Source organism: Mustela erminea, chromosome 8, assembly GCF_009829155.1.
Source record: "Mustela erminea isolate mMusErm1 chromosome 8, mMusErm1.Pri, whole genome shotgun sequence".
Lineage (NCBI taxonomy): Eukaryota > Metazoa > Chordata > Mammalia > Carnivora > Mustelidae > Mustela > Mustela erminea.
In genome coordinates this window covers 82,397,987-82,422,418 of record NC_045621.1, presented here as the reverse complement: position 1 = coordinate 82,422,418, position 24,432 = coordinate 82,397,987, and the positions used below count along the sequence as shown (strand labels likewise).

At 35.3% G+C, this 24,432-nt stretch overlaps 2 protein-coding genes across 4 annotated transcripts in view; one reads left to right on the top strand and one right to left on the bottom strand.

Moving 5' to 3' along the window:
• Positions 1 to 18,986, top strand: part of ACVR2A (activin A receptor type 2A) — an 84,847-nt gene extending 65,861 nt beyond the window's left edge. For both annotated transcript variants that reach the window (XM_032354063.1, XM_032354062.1), the window contains 7 exons: positions 2,770 to 2,913; positions 4,770 to 4,913; positions 6,089 to 6,234; positions 8,142 to 8,256; positions 10,785 to 10,923; positions 14,044 to 14,174; positions 15,296 to 18,986. In XM_032354063.1, the coding sequence (XP_032209954.1) occupies positions 2,770 to 2,913; positions 4,770 to 4,913; positions 6,089 to 6,234; positions 8,142 to 8,256; positions 10,785 to 10,923; positions 14,044 to 14,174; positions 15,296 to 15,490 (1,014 nt within the window). In that variant the 3' untranslated portion in view covers positions 15,491 to 18,986. The remainder of the gene's footprint in view (positions 1 to 2,769; positions 2,914 to 4,769; positions 4,914 to 6,088; positions 6,235 to 8,141; positions 8,257 to 10,784; positions 10,924 to 14,043; positions 14,175 to 15,295) is intronic.
• ORC4 (origin recognition complex subunit 4) overlaps positions 11,814 to 24,432 on the bottom strand; it is a 54,484-nt gene continuing 41,865 nt past the window's right edge. Inside the window, exons 12-14 of one of the 2 annotated variants that reach the window (XR_004288345.1) lie at positions 24,313 to 24,380; positions 20,339 to 21,966; positions 11,814 to 14,142 (exon numbers count right to left, since the gene is read on the bottom strand). Coding sequence is in view for 1 of the 2 variants with exons in the window: in XM_032354064.1 (XP_032209955.1) it covers positions 21,778 to 21,966; positions 24,313 to 24,380 (257 nt within the window). In the remaining variant the exon portion in view is untranslated. Of the gene's footprint in view, positions 14,143 to 17,070; positions 21,967 to 24,312; positions 24,381 to 24,432 lie in introns of those variants that run through there. The other variant, XM_032354064.1, reaches the window with a different exon arrangement.

Genomic DNA, 24,432 nt, shown 5'->3' with positions numbered 1-24,432 from the left:
GGACTCCTGCAGTTCAAGCCCATGTTGTTCAAGGGTGAACTGCATTGAGTTTTTTGTGGGTAAAATAGTATAATGATGCTCATAAACTGCAAATGATTTGTGATACACTCTGATGATAGGATAAGTAAAAGCCAGATATTAGAGATACAGTTAAAGTTTCCTATCCATTTAGTGAAGAGTATGAAAAGTATTATATAGAATAATCTAGTTTTTCATTAAAACAAAAATTTATATTAGTGTATATATTTTATAGAGTTATGATCTATATTTTAGTTACTCATTTTTGAGTTTTACCTTTTAAGTATTATAGAATACTATTTAAAAACACATACCATTTTCTAAAGTTTGACATTCTGTAGGAATCTACCTTTGTACACCTTTTCCTCACCCTTTAAAAAGTCGTCAGTATTCGTTCTTTTAACAGTAGTCTGTTTTCATGCTATTATAAGGCTGAACAGAATGGTAATAGTATTAGGACAGTGATCTAAGACTTTTTACTCATAATGGTAGCTTAGAAACTTGCCAAACAAAGACTTGGAAACTTACGGGAACCTTAAGGTTTATTTGTGCATTCAGAAAATATTCAGTGATCTTTTCTCTCTAAATAGAGACATTGAAAGTTACTGTATGTGTCCTAAAATTTCTTAAAATACTAAAATTGCATTTTGAACTGCAAACATAGTCTTAATTTGAGATGTGGATTAAGTCCTCTGAATCCTGTTTTATAGACTGAATCATATCCATGTGGTTGGTACACTTTAGAACAGAGAATGGGTAATGTCGTATGTTATTAAGAGACATTATCAATTTACATAAAAGTTCCTAAATCTTAAAGTTAAGAGCTGTTTTCTTCTTTATGTGGTTATTTTGCCTCTTCAGCTTTCAGCATTTATCACCATACTTCAGTTTTTGGTATACCTGCTTTGAAAACTTGACATTTCTGATTCAGTTCTAAAAAGGGGGGAATCATTGATTTTTAACTTTGTAGTTAGTGCCATTTTTTCAGGCTGAACTTTTTCTGTTAGCATAATTATTTTATGTAGTTATCTAATAATTCTTGGATTTTGAGCATGAGCGGTTTTCTCTGCCTCTACAAGACTAGTTTTCAACCTTTTTTCCTCCCATCTCCACATCCACATCCGCAGCCTACTCCTGTCAGGGGCATCTCTTATTACACTTGTAAATAGAGCAATGAGGTAGGCTGGGTTTAAGTTTGATGAAACTTCTCCCTAGATTCTTGTGTCCCTTCCCACTGAGAGTAATAAATTCAGGGGCCATACTTGCCCTAAGATTTGTATCTGACTTTTCTGGACTCATCACTCTGTTAAAACTACAACACTCTTTAGCTCTCCTATAACCTCTCATCTTTTGAATGTGTGAAGGCAAAGCAACTTTTTGTAGACATTTAAAAAATAAATATCTAAGGTTGAAATGAGTCACAAGTTTTCTAATTTATCTATTTTAAAAGTAGGAATTCTCAAGCCATTTTATAAAGGATTGCCTCAAAGAAATTGCACCTTCGTCCTCTTTAATACTGTGCAGTGTTTTCTATTTTTGAGAGTCTTTCTAATGTTGATGTAAGCTTTTTAAAATCTTGAGTGACACCATGGGCTGAATAATGCCTAAAGGGGGCACTGACCGTGTTGGGGCTTTTGCAGAGATTTTTTTCTTAAAAGGGGATGAAAAGGAGAGAGATGCATTGATACAGGATGACATACTATTTCCAAGCGACTTAGATGCCACCCAGTGTCACAGTGTCTGCTGCTGTTGCCACAGAAATTTTAGTTCTTCCTTGTAATACTCATTATGCAGTCCTTCATACATTTTTATTACTTTTCTCTGGAAGCTTTTCAAAAGGCTTCCTACATCTTGTTTTAGTTGCAGATATTGAACTGATACAATGCTTCCAGAGAGGTTGCCATTCTGCTTTGTATAGGAAGGATGCCTTTGTGTTTTGTAAACATTGTGCCCCTATTTATATACTATATTTGCTCCATTTTCAAAATTACCTATAGCAATACACTTCTCTTTCATTTTTCTTCCCATCTACTATGATGAACACTCATTTTCTGGATTATCATTTGTACTTTCTTTGCCAGTCAGACTAACAATTTTTATCTCCAGTCAACTTGGGGAATTATAAGCAAAGGGATTAATTGTTAATAGGTTGAAAAATTAGAATAAGTAGAACACTGTGGCTGTTAACATATTTTGCATTTTCTATTTGACACACATATCTGCAATGTATTTGGGAATGACTGTGCATTTCTGAGATTAATGAAGAAGAGATTTAAAGATAAACAGTCATTGGAGAAAGAAAGTAGTAGATTTTGAGGGGTGTTTTCCTTTGAGAAATAGCCATAATTTGCTGTTGCTGGCACTTTTAAAATCCTCGTCTAATTAAGTACCAACTGGATGAAACCATTGAAATACTGTTAGTAATAACCCTAAAGGTCACAAAAGATCTTAGTCCAGAAAATTAGTGAGATGGACTCAAAATGATTTGTGGTCATTTCTCCTGCTGTACTTTTGTAGCAGTAGTGCTGAGTGTTATTATGGAAACATCAATTCAAGTGGTTTACTTTATGATCACTATAAATAATTAGTAATGCTTGAGAACTGTTTTTGCAAGATAGAAGTTAGTGTCATTTGTATGTGTTTCCTGTTTCTGTCAATTGATTCCTCAGTATACTCACTTTCCCCCTCATATTTAGCATTGATCTGTATCAGGTGCTGCTTTCTAAAATTATTGTTATTGTTTATCTGTAGGACCCAGGACCACCCCCACCTTCTCCATTACTAGGTTTGAAGCCACTGCAGTTACTAGAAGTGAAAGCAAGGGGAAGATTTGGTTGTGTGTGGAAAGCCCAGCTGCTCAATGAGTACGTGGCTGTGAAAATATTTCCAATACAGGTATGTTATTGCATCTTTCTCATCTGCATGTATTTTTAAAAGATAAACTGGCTCAATTATCGTAATTCAGAAACAGTCCGAAAACACAGACTACATGTTTCCAGGTGGCTCTTTGTGATATTGAGGAAAGCGGCTAGCTCTTTAGTCTGCCTTCTCATCCAAGGAATGGAACTCATGGTATAGCAGTTGTTACGTTTGTTTGGAGTGATGGAATTCCAGTGAATGAATGTATAGGACATCTTTTGCCATTAAAAATACTATAGAAATGTAAGGTGAAGATGAGGATTCCAGTAATAGAATTTTGTTGGTTAACTTTTAATATCCCATTGACATTATCAGAAAACAAAGAGAAGAATGAAAGAATAGCATATTCGTTTTAGAATTGTTTTGAGGTATATTACCAGACTGATTCATTTTTATCTTACTTTGATTGCTCATGTAATCATTTCAGATTTTGTTTGGAAGTGAATCAAGATTCCAAATAATTGGTTTACTGTTGACTTTTCTTTTAAAGGGGTCTGACCTCATAAAACCCTGGTCTAATGCACATCTGGACTGTTCTTATGTTTTATTTGAGTCCATCAGTGGTATAGATCTATGATGATTTCTTCCTACCTATGTCTTGCTTTTCGCATCCAGCTAATGCCTTGTGTGCATTGCAGACCTGGTTGGGTTTGGTGATGCAGGGTCCACCACTGTATCTTCACAGTGGAGCTTCCTCATTCCAGAGTTAGAGAACCAATTTATCTTCATATACCTAGCTTTTATCTTTCTTGCCTCCTCTAAAGTCTCATAGAGTCTGTGAAGAACGCTATTACTTTTTTTTTTTTTTTTTGTACCGATGCAGATACTTTATAAAAGAATCTAATCTGTTCTGCTAAGATTGATAAATTCCGGGTTCTTCTTTCATTGTGGGAAGAAGCTTAAAAATTAGAGAAAGGTCTTTGGATATTAGCACAAGAGTAACAGTAGCTAATATTTTATTGAATGCTTCTTACTGTCAGGAGAGGTGCTTTACATAGGAGTACTCAGTAATAGGTGTCTATATATTACCCACACATAAAAAAACAATACACAGTATACATATAATACAACAACCCTATGGGTCAGACACTATAGTGTCCCCATTTTGCTAATGAGGAAACTAAATGATTGTCACTTGGCAAAGGTTCTTAAGATAGTTTGGATTCAGAGGGTTCCGAACCATTACACTATGGTGCCTCCTACTTTCATTATTCTTTCATTGTGAAGAGAAGCTAATCCTTTATAAATAGACATGTAGTAGGCATGGGTCACTTGCAGATGCAAATGAGTATATAGTGTTTTAAATTGTATTGCCTATTTATACCCTGTTGTGTGCTCACTGACTTTGCAGGGTATTCTCAGCATTTTGTTAAGAACGTTTGATACAATGTTAGTCTTTGAACAAAAAAATTGTTTTCTATTGAGATGAAGTCATTCTACCTGAAATTCGTATCTCAGGAAGATTATTCTGAATAAACAAAAATAACTTCACACGATGATGAAATGACACTGTATTACGAAACTGTCAGCAGAATGTGTTGCCATTGATAGAGATATGCAACATTTCCCATGAGGACTCCTGTATTCACAAACAAGAAACAGAGAAGTATGTTTTAGGGAATGGGGCAGGCACGGCAGGCATTTGTCATAGAGTTCCTACGTTATTCTTGGATTTCTTTTATGAAAAAATAAGACAAAACCAAACCAAAGAATCTTCTCATGCTTAGCTTTATTTTTAAATTTTCCCTTTGAATCTACTTGAGTAATTTCTTAGATATGGTTTATTTGCCCGTGTTCTTTGCATTCTTACTATTCTTTCGTTTTAACTCTAGGACAAACAATCATGGCAAAATGAATATGAAGTTTATAGTTTACCTGGAATGAAGCATGAGAACATATTGCAGTTCATTGGTGCAGAAAAACGAGGCACCAGTGTTGATGTGGATCTTTGGCTAATCACAGCATTTCATGAAAAGGTAAAACTACTTTCTGTTTTAACTCAGGAAAACAGTTTTAACTCAGGGTTGGCTTACCCACCTAATGTTGGCTACAAATCCCTCAGACTTGTTTTTCTGAAAATAGTATGTTGTTTTAGTTTGTTATGGCTCAATGGGTTAAAGCCTCTGCCTTCAGCTCGGGTCCTGATTCCAGGGTCCTGGGATCAAGCCCCGCATCGGGCTCTCTGCTCAGCGGGGAGCCTGCTTTCTCCTCCCTCTCTGCCTGCCTGTCTGCCTACTTGTGATCTCTGTCTGTCAAGTAAATAAATAAAATCTTCAAAAAAAAATTAATTCATTTTAGTAAAAGAGAAAAGTTGGCAACTTTTTCACCTAAGCCTCTACTTACATAAAACCAGTCATTTGTCCCTTATTTCTTGTGCTGCATTTCTCTCTCTTACAGATAATTATTTCAGTGTAGCCGGTGCTTAGTCATTTTCATTTACCATTCGCAATTCATCTTGATTATTTGGACCATTTTTTAGGTTGAATTTTGTTTTTAAAACTCTTCAGTCAGTATAGCGTAGTGACAAAACTAGAGGGAGGAGATTTATCTGATCTTTGATCTGTCACTGATCTATAGAATAATTATCACCAGAACACAGCTGCTGTTTCTCCTCTGAAAGTAGGAAGGTTTTCTGCTTTCAGAGTTAGTATGAAAATACATGTTAATGAAATAGGCAGTTGTGTTCTCCTTGGCAATTAGTTTCATCATTGTTAGATATAGGTGGCTCTTAAACGTCTCTAAATTGTTGACCAGAAGAATAACAGTAATCTGTAGAGGAAGATTCTGACAGCTGTATGTCTTAATTTTGTGTTAACATTTGTAGTCATCATATTTTAAGTTTTTAAATATTTTCCTGAACTTTAGATTTTCAAATGGTGGGTTGTTTTGTTTTGTAACTCCTGCCTTCAAAATAGGAGGAAACTGACTGTGCCTTGTAGCAAACCTTTAAAGATTAGAGGTATTCTATTCTAGTCAAATGTTTACTAATGTGAAACTTGAATCATTACAGAAAGATTTTTTTTTTTATAATATTGTTCACTAAAAGATATGTTGCCTTCCATAATCTCTTAAAAGTAAAAAGTTCTCCATGTCATACAGCTTTTGTCCAGAGCATAAGTTGTTTTTCCCCCCTTTTCTTTCATTTCTTTAGGGTTCACTGTCAGACTTTCTTAAGGCTAATGTGGTCTCTTGGAATGAATTGTGTCATATTGCAGAAACCATGGCTAGAGGACTGGCATATTTGCATGAGGACATACCTGGCCTAAAAGATGGCCACAAACCCGCCATATCTCACAGGTAGAAATAAATTTATATTGTTTTCCCTAATAATTTAGTATTTAGTATTTAAACTTTAAATTTACTGTGCAAAATTCGTTTTCCCCCCAATTACCTAATCATGCTAGAAGAGGCAGTTGATTTTTATTTGTTTTTCAAACCTTTGAGATTGGCCAGGAAGTATTTTGGGTAATGGATATATTTAATATCACTAGCAAAGTTTAAGTAATGACCTCTGTTTTAATTTCTCATTTCTGAAAACATGGTTAAGAGTGAAAGTGTATTTTGTCTATCTCAAAGGAAAAAAGAAATTTGTTTTGCCTCAAAACATGGATTTACTTTGGTGATAATTTTAAGATGTAATTGAGGAGAGACTCTGAGTATCTTTTATTGTGTTTGTAATGACCATGTGATCATTATCTGAGCTGAGTTGGAGGGAGGCATCATTTGAGTAACTGGGCTTGAACCCAATAGTTGTCATTCCCTTAAAAGGGAAAATGTTCGTTCCTTTAAACATGGAATCAGTTTGCCATTGTGTATTCAATTTAAAGACAGTTGCTTTAGAAAGAGACCCATAAATACAGAGAACAAACTAATGGTTGGCAGAGGAGGGGTTGGGGGTGAGAGTGTGAGTGGGAATATGGACTAAATGGGTGAAGGGTAGTAGGATAAAAGCTTTCATTTATGGAATAAGTAAGTCATGGGGATAAAAGGTACACCATTAGGGAATATAATCAGTGGTTTTGTATGGTAACAGTAACTACACTTGAGTGAGCATGGCATAATCTATAGACTTGTTGAATCACAATGTCTTACACTTTTAATGTAACATTGTGTGTCCCTTATATAGTTTAAAAAAGATGGTTGCTTTAAAAGCTGATTCATTTAACAGATACTTAATTGAGTGCCACCAGTTGCAGTGTTTTAGGTTGTTGGGAGGCACTACTTTTAATTTTGCGAACTCCCTTGAACGAATTCCACCTCAGAAAAATCTCCCATTTTCTCACCTTCCTGCATACAGTCTATCTCTTCCTGAATTTTTATTCACCTCACTTAGTCCTACAGGGAACTAATTCTTTGGCACCCCCAAAAGTTATTAGCAGTGTGGTTCCTAAAAATCCTTTGAGGCTTTACTGATTGTTTTTTGCAGCATTTGTGGGTGTCTGTGTCTCCTCTGTCCCATTCTTGGTCTCCATGTCTGTGCACATAGATTTAACTACTGCTCATGGCATAGATATATGTAGTAGGAGTGTAGTAATCTCGGGGGTGAATTAGTTGAAGCTAGTATATAAAAGAGGTTATCTGATTGCTTTGAAATCGTTACTCTTTTTGGAACACCAGGATCAAAAGAGGTTATCTGATTGCTTTGAAATCGTTACTCTTTTTGGAACACCAGGATCTAGCTGGAGCTCTTTGTTTATGGTGAAAATTTTCTGATACACATTCCTAGAGATGCTTTTCTACAACAAGGCTGATGAATCTAAGAACCCCCAAAATAAGGGATTGTTTGTAATAGTATGTAGGCCTTTTCCAGTAGGCAAAAGGCCCCAATTCATTTTATTTGAATATTCTTTTAGTTTGCTTTCTTAAATCTCAGTTGCAAGGGGTGCTTCTAAGTATAAACTCTGAAATACTCATTTTACCTCAAAAAACCAGCAATTTTATGATTGGTAGGTAGGAATGACATAGGTAACATGTAGGCTAGACAGTATTTTTGGAAGAGCAGCTCTTTATGGAGAAATGTCCCTCTTATTGTCCATGTTATGAATAGGAGTTTGTCACTCTACTCTTGTTTTTCAAGCCTTTTCTCCCTCCTTTTTTCTGTTTGTCATACTCTAATAGTGTTTTCTCCTCTTTTCCCACTTTCACTGAAAACTTTTAAAAGTAACTGGTTTAAAATTAATTTGAATACTTTGTCTGTTTGCAAGGGACATCAAAAGTAAAAATGTGCTGTTGAAAAACAATCTGACAGCTTGCATTGCTGACTTTGGGTTGGCGTTAAAATTTGAAGCTGGCAAGTCTGCAGGTGATACCCATGGACAGGTAAGGATGGTAACTATAAAATGTAAGAAAAATAATCTTGTCCCATATTTTCTTAGAATGGCATATCTAGATTGAATTGATATAAAATTACTGTGATGGTTATTAAATCAGCATTTAATATAAAATGACTCTCTTAAAAGTAGTATGTTAAATTTGCTGAGGAAGACATTTTCATGTGTGGTGAAGGACTGTTAGGAACTCAAGTGGTTTAGATCAGTCAGTTCATAAAACAACCTAGATATGTGTCATGGGATACTATTTTTAAAAATAATCAAGTTAATCCATTTAAATGGACCTCATTCTTAGGGAGTTCTTAGTAATAACACAGCAGTTTTAATTCGTTAATTCTTTCATCATCCTAAGAGGAATGGCAGAACAGTTACTATTCATGCTAGTATGTACTAAAGAATATCTATTGTTTGATTTTTCCATGCAACAATTACTTTCTTGCTTCATGGTCTTTAGTGCTTCATTAATTCTTTAACCAACTTTACAGCTTTTCTTTGAATTCTCTCCAGTTCAGAGCACTTACTAAGCCCTGAGCAAAAAGCCTAATTAATTCTATCTAGTCAAGGTCTGTATGAAGAACACTGAACAATGGGAATCCTTAAGAAAGCCAAACAGGAGAAAAAATATGATCCATACATTTTATTCTCAGAAACTGTGAGGTGAGGAAAGGTGGTGCTTTTCATGCCTACAAGATCATCTTTTTATTAAGAAAACCAGTTTGACCTGAAAGGTGACATTTCCTTACAAAGTTGGCATGATTTATTACTTCATCTTTCAAGTCATGGAAATTATTTGTCATCTAATTCTAAGCTTTCATTTTTCCCAGCATATCCTATTGACCTCCAAGAATAGTTATTAAAGAATCATAGCATAACAAATTTGGCAATACTGACAGAGGATAAGAATTTAGTTTACACCAGTAGTCAGTAGTCCAAGTTCTAGAAAAGTTGACACCATACGTGTTTGGGAATGAAGGCAGTCTTGTAGAGTCTGTGATGGAGGTGGGAGATTGTACAGGAAGCCTAGGGACAAACATCTGAGCTGACTGTGTCATTATTATAAAACTAAAATTGGGGGACAGTTTAATCCTCTGGTATATCATAACACATCCCCCCTTTTCTTAAGAAAAAAATTCGAGACTTATTCCTGTCTTTTACTGCCCTCTCAAGTAGTTTACATGACGAGGTAAAAATAATTACCTACATCACTGGATCCTTGACTTGAGACTTCATGGACCAGAAAATTTCAAAATTCAAGTTATTGTACACTTTATATATTGCAAATAAAGAACCCTGGAGAAAAATAAGATTTTTATCTTATTATAAAAGAGAGGGCATTTTATACTAAGGAAAGGTAGTTGTCACGTTATAAGAAAAGTACTTTGGATAGAATACATTTGTCTTTAGGGGAAAAGTAAACTTTTTTTTTTCTTTGAAAAATAAACTTTTGAGAAATGCTTGCCTATAGTACAGTTAAAGGAGCAAAAGAAGCAAAGCTGCTTTTTTTTTTCTATCTTTAGAGTGTTCTCATTATTAAATGAATTAAAAACTTGAGCTTTGGAGTCTTAGTGATTGACTCCTTTTTTTTCTAGACATTTCTGCTGTATGTGTGTTCTCAGATAGTTGTCTGACTTCTAATCTAGAGATCACTCAACTAAGGATGGAGCTTTTTGGAATACCATTATCTGGCCATTCCCTTGATCTCCAAAAACTGAATGTGTGATCCACCCAGCTATCCTCTAAGAATTTTTTTATTCATATATGAATATTGTCAAGCACCAACCAAAGCTAGCTATAGTAGCTTAGTAACCATAGTTACAATACTAAGAAATACCAAACTGTTAGAGACAGAAATAAAGAATGCCAAGACAGAATTCATGAATAAATAAATATGTAGACTTTGAAGAAAAAGAACTTTTAAAAGTTTACATTCTTTACTGGGCTAATTCTTTTTAAGTTTTATATTACTATTTTTTTTAATACAGAGAAAGAGAAACCCTTAAAAAGGAATTTATTTTTTTAAAAGACACGTTTCAAACAGGACGTGAAGGGTACAATTGAGAAATACAGTTCTCTTTTCCTTATCTCTAACAAAACCACCATTGTTTTTAGGATTACTTCCAGAAGGGGGAAAAATTCTAAGCCAACGCCAGCAGTGTCTGCTGGTATATTTATTGAGTATACCCACAAGGGATCTCAATATATATACTGCTTTTGTTCCTTGCTGTACAGTGTTTTTGGAAATTTTTCTGTATAAGTCCAGATTTACCTCATGGTTTTTTAGGAGCTGCATAGTACTGTTTAAGAAGTCCCTACTGATGGAAACTTCCCATTTCTAGTGTCTTGGCTGTTATTACGTGAATACAATGCGCCTTGACTCTGTAGTCTGGTGGTCATAATGTATTTACCTTACCTGATAACGACAGCAGAACATACTTGGTTTTGATTCTTTTTACAAAATCTTAAAATGTTAGTTCATAAAGTTAATGAATGAGTATTGTTTGCTTTCATCTTTTTCAGGTTGGTACCCGGAGGTATATGGCTCCAGAGGTATTAGAGGGTGCTATAAACTTCCAAAGGGATGCATTTTTGAGGATAGATATGTACGCCATGGGATTAGTCCTATGGGAACTGGCTTCTCGCTGTACTGCTGCAGATGGTAAGGGAAAAAATATTTTTTTAAAAAAGATAATGCCTATTGCCTACTACACATACATGAAAAGGGATGATTACACTTAAAAGGTAATATTTCAAAGTACAAAAAAATTTTTTTAAGTAGACTCCCAAGAGGTAGTGGCTTAAAGAGAATTCAGGAGGCAAGGGATAGGGGCAGGCTGGAGAGGGAAGGTATGGGCACCTTTACCACTGCCAGGTGTTCTGTGCTAGGCACTTCACATACCTTTAGCTGATTTCCTAAGGCTCCTTTGGAGGTAGTTATTAGTTTTATATAGGCGCAATTTGAAGTTCAAATTTTAAGTAGTAGAAATTAAGCAGATTGCTAATATTAGCTTTAGGGTGGTAAATGGTGAAACCTAGATTTGAAACTCTGATCCAAATGTAGGGATATGGCTCTACTTTGTGGGTCCTGCAGGTCCTACCTGCCCCCAGGTTGCAAAAGTCAACTCTTTTGGCAACAGGAAGTAAATGAAGGATTGGGGGATTTTCCTTCCCAGGACACTCAAGGCTAAGTCTCTTCATCACTCCCATGATGTCCACATACACTTAACCAGACTGAATTTACAGTCCATCCTCCATGACACAAAATGGAGCATGCCTTTGGATATAGTAACAGGTTAATTTCTGCCTCCTCAATGCCTTAAAAGTCTGAGCTGATGTATAGAGGTTGTTATGAATGCTAGTTATATTCTCTCACACCTTGGTTCTAAAGGATTCTTACTGTTTTTGTTATGTAAATCCGTGTTTAAGTCCTGTAAATATTTGCACGGATCGATTGATTATAAGCTTGTATACTGTTCCTGGTGTTAACAAAATTATAGTGTGCTAGGTACTGTCTTTAGCGCTTCTCCGAAGGTCTCCTCCATTCTCTTCACTTGTGTTATAGCACTTTTTTTTGGACGTGAAAAATATAAAGCAGACATCTCAACAAATGTAAATTAGCTTGATCCTTTTTAAAAAAAATTTACAATTACCTAAAAACTTCCTGCAGATTGTGAAAAGACCTTAAAAGAAATTGTTTAGTACATTTAAGCCAACTTAACATGTATTTATAAGAATACTTTGTTTTCTGAGTACTGTAATGGTGTCTTAGTGTAGGACAGACTACCTCTGTCTGGTACATGAAATTTGATTTGGGGCACTATGGTTTTCAAGGGAATTTAGTAGAGAGTGGTCAGGAACGGACAGCCATTCATTCTGAGATTGGGAGTTTGGCATGGGGTGGGGTGGATCCAGACCCAAGAAAGTCTGAAGCAGTTTTGCTCAAAGTGGAAGATAAAGTACATTATGTGCATTTATGGAAGCAGAAATAGGTCAGATGGCAGATGTTATAGGAAAATGTATTTTATAAAAACTTTAATAATATGGACTCTCCAGAACCAACCACTGGATATGGTGTCGTGGGGATATATACGAGACCCTGCCCTTAAGCAATGTATAGTTTAATTACAGGGATAAAATACATCCTGGACAGTTGACTCTAGATTAAGGTTAGTGTGAATTGTCTAGTTCTGTGTGTAGTATTCATTAGTATTAGATATTCCGTAAGTTATTCTGGACAAATATAATACTTGAAGAATATTGAGAGGGTTATGGGAGTTTAGAGGAGTGAAAAATGCTTTGTTTTGTATTTTTGCATTTGCAGTAGAGCGGTTATCAGGGAAGTTTTTATGAAAAGTGAAAAAGGACAGGTATTGGTATTTCTGAAATGCTTTGCATGTGCTGTGAAATACTTGCAGAGTCGGGAATTTCTGACCCTTAAGTCAGAAATTGGGGCAGGAGGGGACAGTGTGAACATTGCTAAAGTGAGTACTTTAAAATTTGTTGATGGCAAAGTTCAGTGATTCTCACACTTTAAAGTGTACTAAACTCCTGATCAAGTTCATATTCTGACTCAGTAGGCCTGGGTTAGGGCCTGATACTTAAATTTCTTGCAGGCTGGTAGTCAGTGCCATTGCTGCTGAGCAATTTCGAGTAGCAGGAGTTAAACAGACACTTTAGAATGTCACTGGAAGTGCTAAAGCAGAGATGGACTATCCAGGCCTTCAAGGATTCTTCCATTTAGAAAGAGTAGAGTTACATGTCCTCCTTCATGACTCATTATTTATCATTTATATCCCATCCAGGAGTAGGAGTATCTGTGCAAGGTTTAGGTCTGTATACAGGCCCTTTATATGAAATTGGTCTCTAGTGAGTGGTTTCTGTCAAGGGGAGACCGTACAGTGATTGAAAACACGGACTTCAGCGGCAGAGATGGATTCAAATTCCAACTCTACCACTTAACAACTGTTCTGTCCTTGTGCAAATTATGCAACTTTTCTGAGCTTCTTTACTATCTGTAAAATAGAGGTAATGTCACCTTCACTCTGTGGAGGTGTAAAATGGGAGGAAATAGTGTATGTAAAGTTCCTAGTCAGGGTAAGTGCTTATTAAGTATTAGTATTAACTCATAACTGCATTTTCCTATTTGAGTATGCCTAAGAAAAAAGGAACCATTTATTTTGGTGAATAAGTTTTGTCTGTGAAGACATATTCTGAAGGCTTATTGGGAACCCTGTATGGAGTATGCTTGTGATTTTTTTAAAAGACTATTTTGGCAGCTTTTTTGAGGGCAACGAGTTGTAACTCTGAGGTATGTAATTCCTCATGCAGAGTGTGTAGAGGGTAAAGATGTGTCACAGGATAAAGATGGTTCTAAGAGATTAACCCCCAAATTGTCAGAATCACCACTGTTTACAGCCTGATTTGAATTGTGGGAAGTACTTAAAGGGATATTATAGCCTAGATTTGCAAATATTGTTGATTCCCTGTGGTCCTATAGATGTATGGAGATAGACCGTTCTCATAGAGCAGATGAGAAAGCTCCTTACGCAAACTTAGCAGGCTTATGTGCCAAATTGTAGAGTTTTTGATTTCTCTTAAATTAGCATTTGGGTCATACTGTGGTAGAAGTAGTTGAGAGTGTGTTTTTCTCCTGTCATTATATACCATTTAACAGTTGGGAAAAGGTGATACAGAGTATGTTTCAGAAGGGTTGTTCCAGTTTGGAAGTCAGTAAGATTTGAATTAAAATGGTTTTGTTTCCCCCCCTCACCCGTTTCAGGACCTGTAGATGAATACATGTTGCCATTCGAGGAGGAAATTGGCCAGCATCCATCTCTTGAAGACATGCAGGAAGTTGTTGTGCATAAAAAAAAGAGGCCTGTTTTAAGAGATTATTGGCAGAAACATGCTGTAAGTTACAGTTAGCTTTTCATTTGAAATTCCAATAAAATGCTTTTCAGAGGAATGATTTCTATCTCTGCACACTTCTCTTCTGGGACGATTTTTCTGGAGAGGTTATCTTCATACAGGATATTCTGTCTAGAGTTCTATAAACAATAGAATTTTAGGGCTAGGGGCGCCTGGGTGGCTCAGTGGGTTAAAGCCTCTGCTTTTGGCTCAGGTCATTATCTCAGGCGCTCTGCCCAGTGGGGAGCCTGCTTCCTCCTCTCTCTCTTTGCCTGCCTTTCTCCCTACTTGTGATCTATGTCTGTCAAATAAATAAATAAAATCTTAAAAAAAAAAAAAAAGAATTTTAGGGTTATAAGGGAAGATGGTGAAGTCCTAAAACCTAAGGGGCTGACAGTACTATGGTCTTGTGTTTGTCTCGTTTGGAAATCTTCCCAGGGAAAGGAGTACCTGGCTCTGATCATGTCGATAGGTGGGTGACTTTGATGATCACCAGCTTCCCATAAGATGCTATTTTTAAAGTAAAGCAGTTTTCTGCTTTCCGTGTTTTTGATTTGGGATTGGAATTTGTTGAGGTTCTTAGGAATGCTCTTAAAACTAGAGACTTAGGTAAGTGAAGAATGGAACACTATTGCCCTGGTTATTTTGGTCCAAATATAACCGGAAACATGGATTAAAACCAGGTAAAGAATCTTAAGGATGCTTTTCTAACCCTTTCTTTTTTTTCTTTTCTATTTAACTGCAAGACAGAAATGCTGGTATTAACTAAGAAAACAATAGAAATTGGTTAAAAAACAAATTTAGCTTTGGCTTTGAGTCCAGATCAAGGGTTAGCATTGAACTGACCTGGTTTATATGGGGATTTGGGGAATTCAAAAAATTTTACTACCTCCTATGACAGTCTCAGAAGTTTGGAAGCTATAGGAATTCTGATTTTTCTTAATGCTTTTCTTCCATTTCCTACATACAATAGATATTCATAAGTGAATGCTGACATATAACATCTAACTTGGCTAATCTTAGAACCTGACTCACAGAAATACCAGTTTCTTTATGGACATTTTATTGTTTCCTAATAGAAAACAAAATCGGCTGTGGTGTTTGAGTATGTTTTTCCTTTTTAGGGAATGGCAATGCTCTGTGAAACAATAGAAGAATGTTGGGATCACGATGCAGAAGCCAGGTTATCAGCTGGATGTGTAGGTGAAAGAATCACTCAGATGCAAAGACTAACAAATATCATTACCACAGAGGACATTGTAACAGTGGTCACAATGGTGACAAACGTTGACTTTCCTCCCAAAGAATCTAGTCTATGATGGTTGCACCATGTGTACACAGTGTGAAACAGGACTCTGAGCTGGAGCTGCTAAGCTAACGAAACTGCTTACAGTTAATTTTCTGTGAGAAATGAGTAGGAGGTCTCTTGGACATGTCAAAAAGAAGACCCTCACGTTTAAAAATGTGGCTCTGGGAGACTTATGGCATTGCCTGCAGAAGAGATGTGAAGGACATGAGACTTGGAAAAGCTGCAGACTCTATAAAGAAACTTTTGAAAAAGTGTACATGAAGAACGTAGCCCTCTCCAAATCAAGGATCTTTTGGACCTGGCTAATCAAGTGTTTGAAAACTGACATCAGATTTCTTAATGTCTGTCAGAAGACACTAATTCCTTAAATGAACTACTGCTATTTTTTTTTTAAATCAAAAACTTTTCATTTCAGATTTTAAAAAGGGTAAACTTGTTTTTATTGCATTTGCTGTTGTGTTTCTATAAATGACTATTGTAATGCCAATATGACACAGCTTGTGAATGTTTAGTGTGCTGCTGTTCTGTGTACATAAACAAAGTCATCAAAGTGGGGTACAGTAAAGAGGCTTCCAAGCATTACTTTAACCTCCCTCAACAAGGTATACCTCAGTTCCACGGTTGCTAAATTATAAAATTGAAAACACTAACAAAATTTGAATAATAAATTGATCCATGTTTTGTAACAAGGTATTACAAATTCACTGTGTTATTTAAGAAAAAAAGGTAAGCTATGCTTAGTGCCAACACTAAGTGGCCATTCATAAAGCAGTGTTTTAGCTTTTTTTGTGCTAGCTTGTAATTTAAGGAAAAAAAGTGCTGTTTTTTGCAATGAAAAAAAGATGTCATTTTCCCCTTCTTCCCATGTTTTAGAGCTTCATCTTCTATCCAGTTCCCAAATTATTGCATACTTATCTAAGGTTTTTTTTTTTTTTTTTTAAAGGTGTGCTGTGTTTGGGGAATATTTGAAAATTTAAAGCATGATTTAAATTTTTTAAAGTGAGCTATGACACTGGAAAGCTCTTCATTTTTATTCTTTTAAAATAGATTTTTTTTCCTATTTATATATGTAAAATTGTAGTGTATTTCTTTTCACCAAACAGTGTGTGGGACATTCTTAATCACTGTTTAAGGATCACCTCAGGAAGTGTCATTATCCAGAATTCCTCACTCTCTGCTTTGAGACTTGTAACTTTATCACTATATTTCTGCTTGGTGCCATCTTGTCAGAGTAATATTTGATGTCTGTGATATGTAAAGAATTATCCTAGGATAGAGGTTTTAAATTTTAAGCACAGATTTCAGATGTTACTGCTTTAAAACAAATCAGGGATAACAAGTTAAACTTAAAAACTTAAAATATGCAATGACATTTAGAGGTAACCGATGTTGATATAGGTAATATATAGCCTAGCCTCCTCCCGCAAATTGCTTTCAGAAACAACTATGATTTTTAGGATAGTTCATGCCTTATCCTTGATAAGAAAGTGGAATTGATGGTAGGTAGGTGCCAAAGTGCTTTTCAAAACAATATTGCATCAGAATATAATTGGATTGTTCCTCAAATTTATATAGGCCAAAGTAAAACAGTTAATTTCCTGAATTTCTATTTTATTTTATTTCTGACCAATAAATAGCCAGTATTACACTATGTACTTTAGTCAGGTCATTTTAAAATCCATACATTGATTTTATAAAAGAACTTTTTACATGTCACTATCAGGAGCTCACTGTGAATGTATTATCTTCAAATGGCTATTTAACCACACAGTACACTACATTTTACATATAATGTGCACTTAATCTCTGGGAATAATAAATTATATTATTTATAAATAATGCATAGGTCAACAGACTCTAAAGCAGGGAGGAAAGAAGAGTAACAGCATTGTTGTCTGTGTGCCACACACCATGCAGAACTTTGTGCTCTTGGGTCTCATATGTACCCAAGTTTTCACTGTATTCCTAAGAATTCCCTTTTCAATGTTCAGTTCACCTCTTTATTTCAAAAAGGACCTGACATCTTAATTGATTTGGTTTAACTTCCACTTTGAAACTAATCAAGACGGGAAACTGACAATGTTCACACATGGAAATTGTCAATCTCCTAAAGACAAAGTTCTACCTGTTCTAAACATTTAATCTCATTTTTAAAAGCAAGAAAAAAATCAAAACAAAAACAAGAAGTATTATGATGAATGTTTGGCTTATGTGAGCACTAGTGATAAATTTTATAAGATCAGTTATTCAAAAGATAGTTTTCTCTTCATGTTAGAAAAAATTTTTAGAAATCCTGGGTATTGTACTTAACTCTAGCTAACCAACTTTAAGACTTGTATCCTTTTGAAAACTATATTAATAGAAAAACACTTTTTATAAGCAGTAAAATAAGAATGTTCCAATGACTACCTGTCCTGATACCTAGTCTTGTTAAAACTTTCATTTGCAGGGCATTTTCATGTTTGGTTTACAGTCAGCGTAGAGTGGGCAAGCTTACAAAAAGTTTGAGCTAGGGATACTGAAAAAAGAAAGATCAAAGAATGAGAAAAATGATGACTTCTTTGTTTGGGGGTGAACTGAGACCCCAATAATTTTTTCCTCATGTGTATGGTGCTCCTTATGATTCGTCTTGTATTTTGCCTTTCTGATACCCATCAGAACTGCTGCTCTAACTTCCACTCTTTACCTTGCCCAAATCTCCATGTAAGGAATGCTTTATGATCAACTGCCATAGGACTGATGGATTAACCAGTGTTTGGCTTTATTCGAAGTCTTTGCCCTGCACAGCTCTTGTATGTATTTTAGATGCTAGGAAGTTTTTAGCATGTGAAGTGTGACTCTTGTTTGAATGTTTATTACAGGTACCTTGTGAATTCCAGAACAGAGACTGTGCCTCAAAATCGTTGGTCCCATGAACCTGTACTATCTTTCATGGTGATGTTTCGAAAATATAATCAGGAGAAAAACCCAACAAGTTTGGAATTTAAAAAGAGAATCATCTACATAAAATTTAAAAAGAAACTTTTTCTTCTTCCTTTCCTCAATCCTAAGTAACAGCTACATTTAAGTAAAATGCAGGCAGGTAGGGGAAAAAAATACCCTGACCAGATGATAAGTTTGAGTGGAATTAAACTTACTATTTTAAAAAAAATGCTTCTCCACAAATATTTTCCAGTTTCTCTTTTTTACCTTTTTAAAAAATTACTTTTTAGAAACATTTGGTATAATGTGCATAAAATTATTTACTGATTTATGGGCAAAATGATACAAGTAGCATCTTGATTGAACATCATTTACCTCAGATATTCAACCAGCAGTACATTTTTTACGCAGTCTCAATCCATATCCTATTTGTTACCTCTCAAAATATTGGTAAGCAATTATTTTAGCTTTACTCTGTAATTCTTGTCAGTGTTTTGGGCACAGGTTGTTGTACTACTGTCAAATTGTACTTGCTATTTTTTTCTGCAAGTATTTAACAAAAAGCTAAAAAAAAAAAAAAAAAAGCCCCTAAAACTCCACCTTGAATAAGTGATTGTTAAATATTGTACAATAAAATGTATGCTATCCCCATTCCATCCTCGAGTTAAATAAAAAAATGAATATGGTATATGATTTGCTTATGCAGTTTTTCTTCAGCTATACATTTTTCTTCAAGAGGGGAACAGTAGCTTTGTCATTTACGGTGAGGCTCACACCTTGCGATATGGAAGAATGGGGATAGTGGTGAAAGTTTGTAAAGGGTTGGCGTTTCCCCCCTTTACTACCCAAGACTGTATTCACAAAGTATGTATGTTAGTCTTGCCAGTTGTAGGAAACCAGAGGCCAACAGGCATTAGTTACCTTCTTTTCATAGGGAACTAGAAAGATGTGGCTTAGGAAATAGTCATCAAAGATACAAACCCCACTTCCTAAGGATGTTAACTAATTTACTAACTCAATGGAAGAATTCTGGTATTTTTCACTTAGGGTGATCAGTAAGAGCAATTGTCAAGGAAGCTAGCTTTCATTTATATTTTTAATGTTGCCAAGGCTTTTGTTTATCCTGTGACTTTTAAAAGAGGGGACGGAAAGCCCCACGGTGGGAGCTGTGTTACAGTTCACACCAATGGGATTCTCAATATATTTTAAGGTAAAGGTGAAGGAAAGAACAATGCTTAACAGTGGTTTAAAAGAACCTGCACTGGCTTCTAAATCACATGAAAATGAAAGCTGTGGTGGAATATGCAATGAATCTATACTGAAAGACTGAAATCGCTTTCCACAGCATGTTCTGCAAAATGGATTCTTTGGGAAGTTAATACATAGTATATACTCAACATACATAGCATTAAGATACTGTATGTTTGGACCAGCAAGTTTTAATTCCTCAGAGCCATTCACATGCATGAGCACATGGACTAGAGAAGATCCTGTTTTGGATAAGGTACTTGGAGGGGTCACATGAGTCAAAACTGCCCTGAAGCCTCTAACACCGTTTGGCTAACCCTTTTTCTAATTTAAGAATTGTTTCAATGAAAATGAAAACCCACCCTGCTACTTATAGTCTTACAATCTCTATACTGGGTGTTGATGGATCGATCTTCTGCAGGTCTTCTAATAACCAGGAAGGCAGATGAGAGCTTTCAGCCTTTTAGTGGCAATCTTAGGCTAGTGAATTGCAATCCTGAAATCAAGTTCTTTAGATACTTTCACAGTGAGTGCATTTAAAACAGATAATACTTCCTTAAAATGGCTCAGAAAATTTTTTTAGAGAGAAAACTTAAGCTCATGTGTAAAATCCTTGCTTCTAAGTATTCTGGCAAAATATCCCCTAAAATCTGTCGACTATTGCACAGAACCAGTATGCAAGCCTTACCTTTACTGAAACACTGCTGAAAAGTAAATGACAGTGATCTGAAGACTTAGAAGGCAGGGAAAGAACAGCTACATCTGCAAAAAAATAGGTTGAACTGAAGAGCTACTTTTTACACACAGAAATGTTATAGTCCATTCTATACCTGACACTTCTTGAAAAACCTGGTAAATAATTTCTTAGAGCATACTTTAAAAAAAAGTATGGCAAGAACCTGTTAAGGAATTTAAACTCTTGACAGTGGGGCTTTTGTGTCAGTCAAACCTGAGTTGAATTCCAGAGTGTGTCAGTCATTCTCTACCTGTGTGATTCTGAACACTGCCACTAGTATGTCAGTTTTTTCTCAACTGTAAATAACAGTCCCTGAATATCACAGGGCACTTGATAGTTAAAAGGATTATGAAATACACAAGGACAGGGACTGTCTTTTAAAAACAATATACAATCAAATGTTCTTAAATAAATGAAGTCACTAACACTTAGCAAATGCTTATTAAATTTCATTTTAAACCTGGACTCCTAAATAGTTCCTGGACTCCTAAATTTATAAGGTGAGCATTTCTATTTCTACATTGCCTTTAGGGATTTACAATTTTTGATACAAGTAAGTTTAGTCAATAGTGCCATACACTTACCATTAATTGCGGGAATGTTTTTCTAGGCATTTCCTAAAGTCCCTGTTAAAAAGACAAATTCTGATCCTTTGGGCCTGTGACAGGCCCAAGAATTTGCCTTTTAAAAAAATAAATAAAAAAATAAACCAGCATTTCACAAAACCTTTAATGAAATGGAAAAAATTTGCCTTTTAAAAAATTCTACAAGGGATTCTTCTATAGGTGATAAGATTAAGTACCACCTTTTGAGAAGCCTGGAAGAAATTCATATTCAAACTTTTCACCTTTTTTTTCCGTGTGAACTGTCTCCTGGCCAAACTGGTCAGTCTCCTGAACTAAAAGACCTGGGTCTGGGATAGAATCCAGAATCTCCACGGATAGAAAAAAAACAAAACAAATGTGGCACCTCCCAGTGGACCAAAAGACTGCTCAGTACACCTCAACTCTTACCACTGTTTCTTTACCGCTTGAGGATTTGTAAAGACAGTAGGCTGCTGTGTTGAAATGAACTCTTCAAATATACTGCATAAATACTTGACAAGTGTTAAATAAGCATATGGTTCACTCCCTAAAACAGTCACATTTATTTCTTTGAACTTCTACTTACAACATAATCTAAAATCACTGAAATTATAAATCATGTAACTGCTCATGATTCAAAGGCATGACACAGCCAAGACACTACATGTGTAACAGTCTCCCATGAATACAAAAATACATGTTTATAAATATAAGAAAATGTAATAACATATCTTGTTAAAGGACAATAGCTTTGACTTCCTTACAGAAGTATGTCTGAAACTTTGTAACTGAAACCACCGGTTATATTCATAACCAGCTTAGTGAGGATGTTGCCCATTGCCTAACATCTGTAGGACAGTTGGGGTATTTCTGCAAAGCATTCATAATTTGAGTATTATCCAAAAGTAGTTTCATCAGCTGGTACTCTCTCTGTGTATTTACCGAAGTCCTTTCCACGGGCCTTATTAATTCTAATTGTTGTAAGTGTTCAAACGCCTGGAAAATGAAAGAAATAGTTTTGGTTGAATAGGGGAAGTAAAACAGTAACATTAATCCAGAGATCAATTAGGGTTGCTGTTAACTGTAAAACAGAGTGCCAGGAAACAAAACTTAACAGAAATCAGTAGGGATCAAAAACAACTCTCATCAACCTCATAAGAACTTCATCTATCTATCAGGTTAAGCAGTATCAATATACAGTTATCTGTCCCTGCGTTGTTGAATGTGAACAGGGCAAACTCTAATTCAGTCTACTTAATATGGTTTTTCTTCCAATCCTCATTCTGTACCATATCACCTGCTCATACTTAAGGGAAGGGCTCCTAGTTCTCTCTATAAAAACTGAACAACTAGTAAGACCAGTACTTTTAACTAATTATCTAGGTGATTCAAATGTGCATTTACAATCTCTTTCTAGGTTTTCTTTTTTTTTCTCTTTCTAGTTTTGTAAGACTTTGCTATACAGAAGTTTAATGCAGCTGCAAAAAAAGCTAGAGGCAGAAAAACCTCTAGGAGTACACCAAGCCTGTTTGGCCAACCCTATAAATAAATGATTCAGCGGAGTGGTATGGGCATGAAGGAAAGAAAACAGGCTCCTTTTTCCCTAAGAAGTCTGCAGAGCATGCCACAACCTGTCAAAAACTCACTCCCCCCCTTAAAAAGGGTTGTTTATGGTCTCCTCTCACCTCTAATATTCATGTACTATGTCTTTTCTAACCCTGAGTATTGTTTTAGGTATTTTATTAGCGTATCTTTTTAATACCAAGGAAACCATTCAATCATGACATAGATAGTAAGCATTAAAATATTGACACAGTGAAATAGATTCTGGAGCTTTCTATTCTAACAACCACATTGTAAAAAATATCACTGGAATATATTCTTTATGTATCATAAAAAGTCTGATGAAAAGAAATAGACACCATTCATTTCTAAAAATGAGAAAATACTAGAGGAATACTGAAGCTGCAGGTATTATTGGGGCAGAATAAAACTGAAATTTAAAATATTTCTAGGCAGCAAAATACTTTAAAATACAGAATGACCAGGTACAAAATACAAATTACTCAAGAATTTAAATGTTCATGTAAACCTTTGTATTCATACAACCTCCACAAACTATGACTATCAGACAGACATGGACATTAGGAAGGGGAAAAAAAAACTTCAGTAGGATAAATACTTTCTCTGTTGTTCTGAAGAAAGGGTAATGCCCTGTACTCACATGTTTTATTTGGTACAAGAAACAGAATTCTGACCACTAAGGCCTATAAAGGATGATAAAGGACTTATGGGTCCACAGCTGGAGGGGAGGGAAGGGAAGGGGTAGGAGAATGAAGCAGGGAGGAAGGGAAGGGAAGGGAAAGAGAGAAAGAGAAAAAAAGAGGAAGAGGGAGAGGAAGGGAAGGAAAGGAAAGATGTTTTTCCCTATCAAGTCCTCCAGAGCGGCGCAGTCCAGTAAGGTAACCACAGAGGGCTACTATTACTCGTGTAACTTGATTTTTAATTTTATTTAAGTTTATTAATTATTAAGTTTAACTTAAAATTTGATACTCGAATCATTTAGAAAATTTTAAGTTAGTGGAACAATTGAGAAGGTACATCTACTTCAGCTACAAATTTTATGAAATCTAAAGAGCAAGTAATTCCAATGAATACTTAGTGAATTAAGTTAAGTATAGACACATGAAATTTCAAAAAATACAAAAGAAAATGAATTATTTCATTGATAATTTTCTGTATCAATTATAGATTAAAATGTTTCTGGTGTATTAGGCCAAATAAAAATTATCATTAAAGTTAACTTTGCCTTTTTAAACTTTTTTGCTGGTACTAGAAAATCCAAAATTACACTATGTGGCTCATTTATTTCTAGTGGACAATGGTACACTCTAAAGAAGTTCCTCAAGTTTTAGAACTCATGACTTAACCAACCCCTTATAACACTTTATATGTCCTCACTAGCCCATATTTTATCTTTTAGTTTTTTAATGGTTAATATCTGCATTTTTTTTCTTTTTTACTGCTACGATTATAAAGCCAACCCCTGGGTTGTAAAGGGACAGGATTTTATTGATGAACTGCAATGTACAGTTCTTTGTATAATGCAGTGCTACAAACAGACAGTAGAGGGCAGTATACTTCCACAAACTGGGAAATATCAGGCTGCCTTAGAATTATTCAAACATTTTGAGATTAATTTTTGTCTATCATACAAATAAATTTCTATGATAAATACCTAATGTTTCAAAGTTAGTAAGAGTTCAAATATGACATATACAATCAAACTGGATGTAAAAATCTACCTGTATTCAGAAAAATAACAGTCAACTTAAATCTTACCTTCATGACAACAGGTTTTTCAAAATTATAAACAGAATGGGCTTTCCTTTGAACAAACTTCTGAAACTCTGGACAGAAAGCAGTAACAACATTAACACCTTCAAACAGGCAGTGAGGTAG